Raw genomic sequence first — 14,900 nt, 5'->3', positions numbered from 1 at the left:
ATCTTAAATGTTTGCTGCCAAAAAGCTTTTTTTGTTTTTGTTTGTTTCATCTGTCCATAGAACGTTTGAAAAGTAACTGACACTACTGGAACTTCAAATGGGACGGGTTCTATGGTCAGATCAAACAAAAAAAATAGCTTTTTTGGCAGCAAACACTTAAGATGGGTTTGGTGTACACAGGGATAAAAAAGTACCCCATGTGTAAAATGGATCTTTTTCAATAAGAATCTCAAATTTTCACCATTGCCATATAAATCCCAGCATTGTTTCTAGTCTGTGCAATGATTTTTGAAGGTGGGTTCAACACTTTGGTTTAATGAGATGGGAACTTCTTGTAATTGTAGCTCTTTCTATCCTTGTTTTGATCTGGAAATGTAGTGAATTTCATGGAGAAATGGGTGGATGTGCTTTTGCTTGTGATTTTAGGGTCATCTAGAGGTTTAGATGACAAGATTGTCTCATTTCTAACCCTTTTATTTCCTCCCATTTGGGGTTTGTTGTTCTGAACTCTATGAAATCCATATTTCAACGTTATAGGTAAAGAAAAGTGCAGGAAAGGGCTTGGTGCTATTAGATAAATCACTCTCTATGCAGACACATACACAAGAATGTTTAATTTTATATGATACTACAATCTAAACCAAACATCTGGAGACCCAGCGTCCCACCAAAGCAAACAAATTCTCAGATTTTCCTGTAAACCCAATGTTTTTATCCCACCTGACGTTGAGTCATTACACATTTTAGTTCTTTAAAATCACACTTTAATTGCGTATTACATATTGAAGTGATCCGAAATCTGATAATGGTCAAGAAAATGATCTAGATCATTGTAGTAGTTAGTTTAAATGGACTTTTTCTAGTGTCAAAGATCAGTTTTACACATGCATAAGTCATATGCAAGCATTAAACCCTGTGTAGGATTCTGCAAGTGTGTGTTTATGAAGATTTACGATCTGTGTTTTTGTCAGCTATAACTCATGATAGTGTGAGTTTGCATACAGCTGCTTGTGTGTGTAAAAGACAAGCATGTGTGTGACATATGAAATACACTTACCGGTAGTTTCAGAAGGCTGTGAGAATGCTGCTGCCTTATTCTTGTGTGTGTGTTTTGTGGTTGTGTTTGAATAAATCTTTGTGTAAGTATGTGAACCTGGGATTGAAACTTCTGTGCTTCTCACATTATGCCTAATGGCACCTAAAACTAATTCACAATATAGCATGGCTTCTCATGCCTCATTGCTTAAATAACATTCAAAAAGTTCAACAATTTAGTGAACAGAAATAATTGTGAAATAAAGTTTCTCTTGCTATTGGTAATGTAAAACTCTCTCTCTCTTTTTCTTACACAGCAGCCAGTGAGGGGAGGATAAATGGAGGAGAGGATTTTTTTCAGAAGGTGAGAATAAATCTGTTTATTTTTGCTTATTTCCATGAAATTTCAGGTGTACCTGCTCTTTTGGTTAGTATTTAAAAAAAAAGATAATCAACCACAACCATCATTCCTGTTCCAGTAGCATGCTGGTGTTTCTAGCATGTTTTTAGTGTGTGAGAGAGAGCTTGTGGTAAGGCTTCTTTAAATGCATAATAAACCTGACAAAAGATGGTCGATGAAGGGGCCGATTCAGAATGATGACTGATTTGGTCCAAACAATTATCCCTGCTTAGGTTTCTAATAAACAGAGATAACAAGGGCCAATGAAATTGTCAAAATATTCTTGGTTTGGCTCAGACGATTGAGGTTTGCATATAGTCTATGAACAGCACTACTCTGGTTGCAGTATTGATATGATCACTGGTTTCTGTCCTCACTTGCACTTTTGCTGTCTTTCCATGGTTGATCCAGGAAACTTCTGTGGTAATCTTTTATTTGTAAATGCCAGTTCTCAGGCAGTCTAAAATGGTATATGTATCCTCTTTATATGTATATTATTTTCTTGTATGACTGTCATGTTTGCAATAATGTCTAGCAGAGAATGAATCTTTGTTAGAGATCAAATACCAGCAGACTTGATGATTCTGTTCTTCATGTATCATGTGTAAACAATGCAGACGCAAGGATCACTTTATTGTCAGTTTGCGGATTGGCCTGTATGTGAAGTTTTTTTTTTAAGTCCCAATGAAACAGAAGTAGTGGCAGATCATTATGACGTACATCAAAATGAAAGGGATTATCAAAAAAGGAGGAGCAGCAACTTTGTTCTGTCCAGCGGTTGTCGCTGTTTTGTCCTGTCAGGCGGTGTCTATTTGATGGTGGTTTTCTTAAAATCAGCCACAAGCAAAGATAAATGGAGGAAACACACAAATGTCTGATCATTTTTATAGTGGTGACATGGGTGGTATTTGTTAGCGGGTGGTAGGCAGTTGAGAGTAATCATTTCAGTGATTAAAACTTTTGTTGAATTTCCCTTCCCTGCAGTGAAGTGATTGATATTATGCCAATCTCTGTCTCTGTGTCCGTCTCTCCAATCTCCATCATTATTTTTTTCTCAAACATCACCACAGTGGTAGTCTCTGCCAGTCTCTTCACTGTACTTTTACTGTTGCATTTACTCAAAATTCACAAAATATGATTTCATGTTAGATTTCAACAGAATCTAACATGACAGAGAATTACACTTCTGCTGGCATAATTACCGTTTCAATATCAATAAATGTCAAATAAATATACAATACTAAATTTGGAGTTAGAATGAAACCCGATCTTTTCTTGAAATCTTGGAGCTCTTTTTTAGATTATTTTAAGGAGACAAGCTCTGGATACAACTTTTTTTTTTCTCTCTCTCTGGTTTATTTAGGTGCATATGTTACTGTGATTTATGTTCATTCGTATGTGAGCATTTTTTATGCTTGCTTAATTTTTTTCCATTTAATTATTTAACAATCTGATGCTTGAGATGCTTTTCTTAATAATACTAATATATACAATACTGTTCAAAAGCTTAGGTTTGTAAAACAATATTTTGAAAAATATATTTTTTAATGTATTATTTATTCAATTTTTATAAATGTAATTTTTTTATTACAAATATTTAAAATAACTTTTCTATTTTAATATACTTTTAAAATCACTTTAAATGTCAATTATTTTAGGATTCTTTTATGAATAGAAAGTTTAAAAGTTCACTTTTGATCATTTAGGTATTAATTACTTACTAGAATATAAATCTTATTGATCCCAAACTTTTGAATGGTGATTTTATATAATAAAAATGTCAGTCTGTCAAACCAAACACTATGTTAAAGAACTAGTTGACCCCAAAATTTTAATTCTGTCATCATTTACTCGCCCTCATGTTGTTCCAAGGCTTTTTTGCAACATATATTTTGAGAAATGTCTGGTTTTTTTTTCTTATTACAATGGAAGTCAATGGGCTCCAATGTTGTTTGGTTCCCAATGAAAAAAGAAGTCATAAAGCTTTAGAACAACATTAAGGTGAGTAAATTATGACAGAAATGTTTTTGGGTGGATTATCCCTTTAATTCCTAATGTGCCACGAAGAGCCCATCTTACAGAGCAGTAAATATATTGCAGTGTTTGTCATGGATTTGTGTTTTATTTATTTCAGAGTGCACACCTGTGCAGTTTAGCCTCCATTGAAAGTAAAGGCTTTCCCAACCCTTCCCTTGTTCGGTTTCCCTCCTTTTCTCCTCCTCACACCTCTTTTCTTTGCTTGTTCTCCTGAGTGCTCCTCAGCTGAATCAACAAAGGAAACAGGAAGCAGATCTCTATACACATGCTCTTTCACGTGCACTCTCTCATACACATCATTTGTCAAACATAAACACTCAGCTCTCCATCACTGTGCCCATTTTTAATGACTCTATGAAGATCAGAGATTGTGCGACTCTGGTACTTTGAAGCTGTTTTAAACTCTTTCTCCTGTTAACGGTGAGCGTACATTCCTGTGACAGGATGATATTGGGTGTGGGGGAATAGGAAAGTAACATTTTCAAATGTATAGCTAACCCAATTTTTCTGAAATCGTCTGACCCATTTGAGAGGTATGTGCTGGTCTGTCACAAAAATAAACCGCAAACCCCAAAACTGCTGTGTGGTCTGTCAGAAATCTCCCTCATCTGCAGAGCGGAGCCAAAGAAAGCAGCCAAGAGAGAAAGTGAGAGCAGGTCGGGAATAAAGACCTATAGAATGCACAGCAGCGTTGCAGCACAACACAAACACACAGAATGGAAATGGGATTTGGCTCTCTGCCTGTACAAACTTTAAGCACCGGTCACCTTTTCATCCCATCTGAAATGTTCAGTTTTCCTTCAGGCATGTTTGATTGTGTCTTCGTTTGGTTCAAGGCCATCGGTGTAGAGCGGTTTGACGTTGTTGCATTGCTTAACGGAAAGTACAGACTAGCAAATATGCTGCTACTACTGTACTGCTGCAGTCATAAAGTTACATTGGTTTTAGCTTACAAGTGGCTAGTTTCTAGTGTCTACAAGTGACTTTGGATAAAATTAGTAATATAATAATTTTATAAAAATATCACCAATGCTGAATTTATTAAAAAAGACAAAAACATAAAAAAAATCTTACTAACACCAAACTTTTGAACTGTAGTGTGTATAAAACTGCAAGAAAAAATATAATAATAATAATTATGACTATTATTTACAATTATAATATTAATAAAATATAAAATAATTATTATATTTGGTATTATTGTATATAAAAAAAATGTTTATTGCAGTTTTGCTATGTTAGCTAGTTACATATTGTTACATTGGTGACCTTTTAAATCAGCAGAATTTTTACCAACATGGTACAATACATTCGGAAAATCTGTGGTTATGTTTGCAAGACATAAAAACACATGATCAAATACATAAGATGTAGCTTTTTTGTTCATCATGTCACATATGCAGTATGATGCAGAATCAAGCATGATACCCTGAATTTTGGACTCTTTGAAAATGCTTGTAATTTCATAAAGCCAAAGACAGAAAACATTAGTCAGAAGAATTGTGGAATGGTAAAGTTGTTTGTAATGTTTTTGGATGTTGTAATATAGAAGTAAATGCAAGCTTCATTCAGGCACACTATATCAAGGATGTGAACATTGCTGTTTTATTGTAGCTTTGCTGAACTTTGCTGTTTTCAAGCCGTAATTTCACAACTCTAAATCACAGGATGTGTCACAGCTGTGCGTGTAATTTACAGACTTAAGAAGATCTGGAGAGATTAATAAACTTGTTCCCCTAAGTTAAAAAAAAACATTCTCATGTTCTTTTGTCCTTTAGGGTGTCAAAACAAAATAAAAACTGAAGCCTGCTGTTGAACCGCTGGTCCAAGACTAATGAAACCTGGAAAAGTATGGGCCGTAAATTTTAGAATAGCACGTGAGACTGAATGTTCCCAGTTTAAGCACGAGCATGCGCAGGCTTGGGTGTAAACATGCAATAAGTGCATGATCGCAACTGTCTTATGACATCACTCACTTCTGCCCGCCATTTTTAAGGTCCATTGAAGAGATTGTGTGGTGTATGAATGCGAATACATTCATATTGCAGGCAAAAGTGGCCCAAATCCGATATTATTATTTTTTCATAACAGACTGAACAGCACAAACCACTTGTAACTATTTTCATGATTTTCAATATATTCTGATTTGGGCCAGTTTGGCTACGTTTACAGTGCGAGCCTTAGTGTTCAGTTCCAATTTAATGCTCAGGGGCCGTATTCACAAAGAATTTTAAGGCTAAAAGTAGCTCCTAACTGGCGAATTAATTGGCGTAAAAATAATGGGCGTGTCACTCCTAACTTTAGGACTGCTCATTTTTTTCACTAAGAGTAATTCACGAAGCATTTTAGCCCTAAAAGTAGCACCTAAGTCTGGGACTCCTAACTCACTAAGACCTATTCACAAAGGATCTTAAAATCGCCACGCGACACAGTGTGTTGGAGACAGTCAATGACACGGAGTTATTACAAAGACACCGCCTTAACCGTGAGGGAATACTGATTGTTGTGGATCTTGTGAGGGATGCAATAACAGCACCAACTAATCGCTACAACCCAATCAGTGCCGAATTGAAATGTTTGATAACACTTCGCTACCTGGCAACGGGGAAAATGCAATTGTGTAATGCCGACGATCTAGCGATATCCCAGCCATCGGTAAGCAGATCCATCCACCAAACCATCAATGCACTCTGTAGACCCCATATTATTCGACAGTTCATAAGTTTTCCTTTGGACATTCGCCAACTCCAAAGAAACAAAGCCAGCTTTATGGATATTGCCGGTGTGCCCGGAGTGGTCGGTGCTATAGACGGGACACATATTAAAATAATTGCACCACGTCAGGATGAGGACGTGTTTGTGAATAGAAAGAAAACCCACTCCATCAATACCCAGATTGTGTTCGATGCAAACTTCACAATTCTCGATGTTGTATCCCAGTGCCGAATTTCCCTTTTATTTTTCAGCACCAACTGGGCCAGCAGCAGTAACTGATCCTTCGTCCAGTTGGGCTTTCTTTTCCGTTTTGGCGAGTTCATAATCCACCGTCATTCAACTATTACATTACTTAAATAGGAGCAATATTTCCTTGCTTTAAGTAGTCTATTTAGGCTAATATGTCAATTAACCAAGCAAGTGTTAATGCAAGTGTCGTTTTTCATTATTAGGCAAGTGGCGGTTTTCATTAGGGTATTAGGCTACCTTGATTTGATTTAATTTAATTCACAACTTTTCTCTGTCTCTCTCTCTCTGCCATTTTAGAATTACACTTCACTGGGGCCTGCACAAACATGTCATTAATATATATGCATTTCGATGACTTTTTTTTTGTTTTGTAGGCCACAGACATATATAGATGTCGTAATTCCATGATTTGGTGCGTCTGTGTTATGTTCCGCATGATGGCCCTGTCATCTAACAACCAATCACCGTGATCATTGCATGATAATTGACGTCATCCATAGCAACGAAGACTCACTCTTAGTTTAGGAGTTGTCATTTTTCCTTACTAAGAGTAGGTCTGAAAGGCGTTGTGAATAACTTTTAAGAGAACACTCCTAGCTAAAATCTTTTAGTGCGATTTAGGAGTACTCCTAGTGGTAAGATAAAATTCTTTGTGACCCTGATCCAACATTTTTTGTTTTTGTATAGCGGTTCACATTGTAGTGTGAACAGATCATGATACTGGAGTGACCCACATGTACAAAAAAACAATAAAAAAACGTCAAGCAGCACGCTGTCATATGGAAGCAAACTTGAAGTACATTAAAGTAAGTGATTACACATTTATTTAAAGTGTGATCTGCCACGGAAGCCAGTGAATTTATGTGCAGGCAATATAAAAAACAAGGACGAGGATGCAAAAAAAGAGTGCAGTTTTAAAACATTTATGATACGAGCCCTTGTGTTTTGCCTGTATATAGTACTAATATATATTAGTTCTGACACATCACTGTTTATCCACTGACTACCTTTCGTAACTGTCTTGATAACTTTGGGTATGTAAAATCTTTGAAGTGTCTCCCATGATGAGCACATAATTGTGACGAATGTAGCTCTAGATGCAGGGGTGTCAATCTCAGTTCCTGCGGGCCACTGTCCTGTGGAGTTTAGCTCTAACCCAAATTAAACACACCTGAACCGACTAATCAAGGTCTTTCGGATTACTAGAAACTTCTAGGCAGGTGTTTTGGAGCTACACTGACTCTATAGGACAGTGGCCCTCTAGAAGCGGAGTTTGACATGTGCTTTAGGCTACGTTTACACGTGGACGGCTATTTTCATAAACGGACATTTCACCCCTCTTTGTTTTCAAAAATAACCCTGTGCACACGAACCCGTGTATATGCCGTCAAGAGCATGCCAAACCTGTAGGTGGCAGTGTAACGAGAAGCTCAAGCCCATGTTAGCCAACCAGAATCCCGAAAATAGTCACATACTGTGACGTCGCTGCCTAAAACTCTGTGTTTCTAAGTTTACATGCAAACGTGCAAACAGAGTTTTCCAAAATCTCCACTCTGGCCGGAGTTTTTAGAAAGAATCGTTTTCAGAGGAGAATTCTCCGTTTGCGTGTAAACGAGGGGCACAACCGAAGGCAAATGTCTCCGTTTTTCAAAATAACCATGTACGTGTAAACGGGGCCTTAGAGTGACGTAAAAGTCCATGAATTCCAATATGACTGTTCAGACTGAGGTCGCATTGCAAAATTTCTGTCCTCTATCGGATTCAGGACCACTTATGGAAGTGGCAAAAATCGGAATTGAAAAGATCAGATTCTATGTGGTTTGTGCCGTTCACACTGTCATGAGAAAAACAGATCTGAGTCACATCCGAAAAAATCCGATTTGGGCCACTTTTACTTGCAGTCTGAACATAGCTTTCAATATGTGGTCCGAATACAGAGACAGGTCTGATGTTTTTGCAATGCGAGCGACATCAGTCTGAACAGTCACATCGGAATGAATGCGACTTTTACGTCACTTGACGTATTTACAATAGATCGACATTCGTTACAATTCTGCACTGATGGGAGTAATTTCAAAGATTTAACATACTGTAACTTTTGTCACTCTGTAAAACATAGAAGTTGGCAGCGAAGTTAGTCATAGAGGGGCGGTCAGTGAGCTGTTATACTCATGAGTATTACGGTGACGGCTCTATACAACCAAAACTAGACGGAAAACTATACACAAAAAAACGTTCCTTCTCTTCCTCGTCTGCGTCTTTTTTTATCTCTGTACAAATTCACTAGCTTCCGAAGCACATCACCTTAGAAATGCATATGTAAGTGCTGACTTCAGTGCCTGCATGTTTACTTCCGTATGCCGTCTTCAGTTCACTACTGTGGCCAGTTTACAATAAATGAGCAATTAAGTCAGTAGCCTAAATGACTGCTTATTATACAGTCCTCTGTCTGAGGAGCAGGTGCAAATCTATGCCACGTTTATTTAAAATAAATAAAGTCTAGTTAGTATTAGCCCAGAGGCTGAGATTCTCCTAAAGTTCCTGTGGAAAACTACACCGTTTTTTTTTTATATATCTATATAATTGCTGCAGTTTCATGCTCAGATTTTTTTTCCTGAAAGAAATTGGGTTTGTTGCCAAAACTTCTCATGAGAACTGCTGTACAGTAAAGCCTTGCTGACCATGAAAGCCAAGAGGTTTTTAAAGACACGAAGATAGACAGTGTGCCGCAAAACGGGTAAAGAAATGTGTTTTCTATAGAGACAAAGGAGTGTGTTTCCAAAGTTGCGGTTTTCTCTAAAAAATGAATTTACATGAAAGACAAAACCACTAAAAATAGTGAAGCACTCTGCCTTCTTCCAGTGGAGGATTGAGCTCCTGGCAAAATCATGGCAGAGTTTTCTAAAACCTTGAACCTGTATATTCATGTAGCTTGCAAATTACCATAAGTTTCTCTTTTGTGTATTTTATATGGACACAAAACACATTACCATTCTTGCTTTTTCTCTCTTTTCCTTCACATATGCTACTGGTTAGCACGCTAGGCCTGTCAAAGGCTCGCTGCCAACTGGCTGTTACATGTTTCACAGGTTTTTGAGCCAGCTGTGTGTATTTGTGTGTGAAACTGAGAAAGTAGGGCATGTTTTAGCCAGAGAAGAGCGATGATTGTAAGACCTCTGTTAAAACAGCCTGAACATTTCTGTCAGTGTGAATATTTTAGCATAACTGAAAAAGTTCTTGTGTGTTTGTTTGAGAATGACAAAACATGTGCTAATATTTAGCGTAGCAAGCCTATGTGTTTTTAATGCATATTTGAGTGTTTTACATTGCATTTCCATCCACTCATGTTAATTTTTTGTGTTAAAGGTCATGGATGAAACAAACACTCAGATTGCCTGGCCGTCCAAACTGAAGATTGGAGCAAAGTCCAAAAAAGGTATACACACGCACACATACAGACAGTAGTTATGGCAGAAGTCTCTGCGCTAGTCACACAGCATAAACTTACAATCTGTTCACAAGTAGCCGTGTCTAACATAGAATATGGTTATATTCAGTTGGTATCCTGCTGTCTTTTTTCAGTATCACAATCGTGTTTTGTCTTTAAACAACGTATAGCAAAATAAATGTATATAAACAAATTCAAAATGAAATATGATAAACTTGACTAGATTTGCGATGTTGAATTCTGTGGAAACGCATCATCACAGTCTGTGATGGTCCATTAGAGTGATTAGAAGGATCATGTGACACTGAAGACTGGAGCAACGACAGAGGAATAAATCATGGCATATCTTGTCACTAAATAAAAAATGCATTTTAAATGGTAATAATATTTCACAGTATTACTGTTTGTATTGTATTTTGATCAAATAAATGCAGTGAGCTTTCAAAACATTTCCATTTTATATCAAACGTAAATGGAAACTAACATCTGATTGTGTAGTAGAGATTAGGTATAGCAAGTCTGTAAGTTCTCTAATTTTCTGTGGCAACAGTTCAGACCGAAATGTTGGCTTTAAAAAGCCATAGAATGTAATCAGGCCCTCAAGAGTTTTCCTAAATGATTAATGTGAGCGGATCTGGCAACACCAGGCAAAACCAAATCTAGTGTGGGTGAAGTGACATGGAGCTGGATGGATTAGGTCTCTCTAAAGAAGTTAATGTTTTTTGCTACCTTGAATGTTTAAAAGACAGGCCAGTCTTGTTCAAAAGATGACAGGCTCTTCATTTGTGCTTTTCCATGTAACTGACGATATATATGAATGTACTTTTGTAGCTAATATTTTGTGAAGCTGATTTTGTGCATATCTGTCTGCCTGTGTGCACGTTTGCACACATTTTTCTTTATGTGGCTCATTGACACATGACAAAGACTCAAAGAGTGTGTTTTTGGAGGTTCATTTCACCTTCCACTCAGTAATATTTCTTTTTAAAACCCCAAAAGAAATTAATAATAATAATAATCCTGCTCGAAATCATGTACACTCCCATAAGATGAAGACTGTCTTATCAGTATCCTAGTGAATGCTGATTTATTTGAAATGATGCAGGTCACCTCATGGGGGCTACCATGGAAAGATCACCAGCATAAATTGGACACTTTTGCTCGTCTAAATTAATCATAACTGACTTTGAATTAACATTTATAAAATGATATTGGTAACCGGCCGCAAACTTTTACTTTTGCGTTCACGTCTCTAGGCCTAAGTATCAAGTCCAAGACATCTGCCATATTGTCTGGTGCCCCCAAAATAAATTTGTGGACCATTTATTTGCTAGAAATCTGTTAAAACAGTTAATTTGTTGGTAATTTGTTGTAAATTTAAAATAATTCAAATGTGCATGCATATCATTCTGACATATGTACCATATTTCTTCAGAATCAGTCATTTTGGATGTGCCCAAGATCTCTCTTTCTTTTCATCTCTGCAGATTTCCTTCTCTGTACTGCTTTCTGTAAAGTCCCCTGTTGATCTTGTTCTAAATGATGGTCACTGTTAGGGTTAACGGTTAGACTCACATGCTAAACTATATTTTACTTTCCCAGGTCTCAACTGTTTTCTAATTTTCTCTCTCTTTTCTCCTTCTTATATGTTTCGGCCTCTGTAACAGATGTTATCAATCTGAGAGATGTCTGTTCCACTCTGTCCTGAGTCAGTAAAGCACTTTTAAATGAGGCTGTCAGACAAAACAAAATCACTCTCAACTGGAGTGTAGAGAGACCAGACAGTTTGGTTTACAACACGAATAAATGACTTGGTTGAAGTCATGTTCAGCCACCGTGTCTATGTGTGTTTGTATATGAATATATCAAGTCAAGTCATCTTCATTTATATAGCGCTTTTAACAATGTAGATTGTTTCAAAGTGGCTTTGATAAATGGATAATTTAAGGTAACAGAGATTGTTTTGGCTTTATTGTTTTATATAAACTACGATTCATAAGTTTGGGCTCAGTAAGATTTTTGTTTTTGAAAGAAATTAATAAATTTTTTCAACAAGGACACATTAAATTGATCAAAAGTGACGGTAAATGCTTTTATAATGTTACAAAATATTTCTGCCAAATAAATGTTCTTTTGAAATTTTCATCAAAGAATCCTTGAAAACTGATCATGGTTTAAACAAAAAATATTTAATTTTCAAAACCGTTTTCAACATTCATAATAATAAGAAATGTTTCTTGAGCAACAAATCATCATATTAGAATGCTTTCTGAAAATTCAGCTTTGCCGTCACAGGAATAAATTGCATTTTAAGATATAATAAAATAGAAAACAGTTATTCATTTAAAAAAAAAAAATATTCACAATATTAATGTTTTACTATTTTTGACAAAACGTGTGCGTGCGTGCGTGTGTGTGCGCATGCATGTATGTATACTCAAAAAGAATTTAGAATTTGAACTAATGATTTTCAGTAAAGAAGACTACTAATGTAACCTTGACTTGTCTACTGAACCCACTTAAGATTCTATGTTAATACTTAACCTGTTTAGTTTCACCCTGTGTAAAAACTAAAATGGATTAGTGGAACCGGTTTCCACGCAATTTTCTAGTAAAGTCAACTAGTTAGGGTTAAGAGTGTATATATTTATATTTATGTGTGTTTGTTTTATACGCCCTTATATTGAGAACTTCAAATAAAAGACAGACATTGGTGTTGATATTATAACCTTCTATATGCACGCATGAACTATTACATTTTTCACAGACATGCATAGACATTCTCCATTCATAACACATGCCACACATGCAACCCCACACAAACACACACGCTGGAGTTGATGAATACCACATGGCAGGAAGACGATAGTGTGGTGGGCTGGACTAGGAGACCCCTACTGGTGTTACTATAATACCTCCCCCAATAACAGTGCAATATGTGTGTGTGTGTGTGTGTGTGTGTGTAAGACAGTGATCCTTCCTGTTTCATCCCCCCTGCTCTTCTAGGTCCAAATCCTGTAGTTTGTGGGAGTGTTTTAGGGGGTGTGAGTAAGTGAGAGAATATTTGTAGAGAAAAACAAAATTCTGAGTAACACTACTAGAGTTATTTTTAGAGAGCAGCAGTAAAGCAGCTATGTATTGTATTTCTCATGATCTATGTTGGGGGGTGTCTTTGTGGAAAACTGAAAGAGAAAAGCGTTAACTCTTGAGACCACTGGTTTTGAAACCAGTTGTGATTTCATTCATTGTGTAAAATAATAGCGCAAATTGTGTTGTGATTGAATCACCTTTATTAATGGATGACTTTCTTCTCTTGTCCTGTACTCATCTGCTTTCTTCCTCTCCTCCTCACAGATCCTCATATTAAGGTCAGCGGAAAGAGGGAAGATGTGCGAGAGGCCAAAGAGACAATAATGTCCATTCTTGACACAAAGGTAAGCACTAAACATATGATTGTCATGGTAACTGCAGGAAAAATTTGGTCTTTTTGGGTTCACTATAAAAAAACATTTTATAAGTCAGTATTTTTTTATAATTTCTTAGTTAATATACGAACATCTTTAAAGGCTAAATTGCATAAGATATTAGCAGATCTTTTTTTTTCTTGTTTTCAGCATAAATATTTCTTGTTTTAAGAATAAAAATCTGGCAAAATATGTAGAAAAACTGCTATGGAATGTTACACCAATCAGAAGATACAGTAATGTTACAATTTAAAATAACATTTTTCTATATAAATTATTTTAAAATGTTGTTTATTCCTGTGATGGCAAAGCTGAATTTTCAGCATCATTACTCCAGTCTTCAGTGTCACATGATCCTTCAGAACTCATTCCAATATGCTGGTTTGGTGCTCAAAAACATTTCTTATCATCATCAATGATGAAAACAGTTGTGCTGCTTAATATGTTTGTGTGATTCCTTTTTTTCAGGATTTGTTAATGAATAGAAAGTTCTTTCTTTTCTGTCTCTGTTGATCAACTTCTGGCTGAATACAAATATTTATTTCTTTAAAAATAAAAAATGTACTGAACATTTTAAAATGTTTTGGAAAAACTTTTGAATGTCAGTGTATCTGAATGCAGTCTACTAAGAGTTATGAACAGGGTTAAATTATTTTAATTCAGCTATGAAAGGTTTCCATGTATGATGTGTTACAACCTTTGACACCCACAGAGTAATCGTGTGACCCTGAAGATGGACGTATCACACACAGAACACTCGCATGTTATTGGGAAAGGAGGGAATAACATCAAACGAGTTATGGAAGAGACGGGCTGTCACATACACTTCCCAGACTCCAACAGGCACAGCCAGGGGGAGAAGAGCAACCAGGTACACACACACACACACACACACACACACACACACACACACACACACACACACACACACACACCAACCCAACCAAGACCAGCAACAAGTCATAATTTTTTTTTCATACCCATTTTCAGGATCTTCATTTTTATTTTAGTAAAAGTTCACTGTGGTGTACTGGTGCTTGTGTTGTTTCAAACCTACTACAGCAGAGGGAAGATTTCCAGCAAATAATTACTGACATTTTGGTCTTTTACTCACAAAAATATTAAATTGAGGGTGAATACATAATGATGGAATTTTTGTTTTTTGCGTGAATTATCCCTCCTATGGGAATATGTTTAGTTCTTTGTGCTAATTTAGCAAGCACACAGCAAATCTCTTCCATCCAGCCAACTTTTACTATCCAGCAGTGGCTGAACTCTAGCTGAATCATTTTATTGGCTGAGGGACACGAGGCAGTTTGTATTGGCCGGAGGATGAGAACGGTTTGGAGTAAGATGGATCTGATTGGCTGTTGGATGGCTCTCAGGTTTAAATAGACTGCTGAGTGGTCTGACGAGGCGTGCAGACAGTTTGGAATGTTAGTAGCGTATACAAGCGCACGCACGCACAAACACCGACTTCAGCGCCAAACCAGATGGACTCTCTGAACTGGGCCGAATCACCTCATTCCAGACCGGGAATTAATTCTCACAG

General features: G+C 36.6%; 1 protein-coding gene across 2 annotated transcripts in view; it reads left to right on the top strand.

Annotated features, from left to right (window-relative positions):
• Positions 1–14,900, top strand: part of bicc1a (BicC family RNA binding protein 1a) — a 34,057-nt gene that overhangs the window by 7,641 nt on the left and 11,516 nt on the right. For both annotated transcript variants that reach the window (XM_079633246.1, XM_079633247.1), the window contains exons 2-5: positions 1,353–1,399; positions 9,803–9,872; positions 13,239–13,318; positions 14,061–14,219. In XM_079633246.1, coding sequence (XP_079489372.1) covers positions 1,353–1,399; positions 9,803–9,872; positions 13,239–13,318; positions 14,061–14,219 — 356 coding nt within the window. The remainder of the gene's footprint in view (positions 1–1,352; positions 1,400–9,802; positions 9,873–13,238; positions 13,319–14,060; positions 14,220–14,900) is intronic.

The sequence above is a fragment of the Phoxinus phoxinus genome (genome assembly GCF_949152265.1).
Source record: "Phoxinus phoxinus genome assembly, chromosome: 13".
Classification (NCBI taxonomy): domain Eukaryota; kingdom Metazoa; phylum Chordata; class Actinopteri; order Cypriniformes; family Leuciscidae; genus Phoxinus; species Phoxinus phoxinus.
This window is presented reverse-complemented; position numbering and strand designations above follow the sequence as displayed.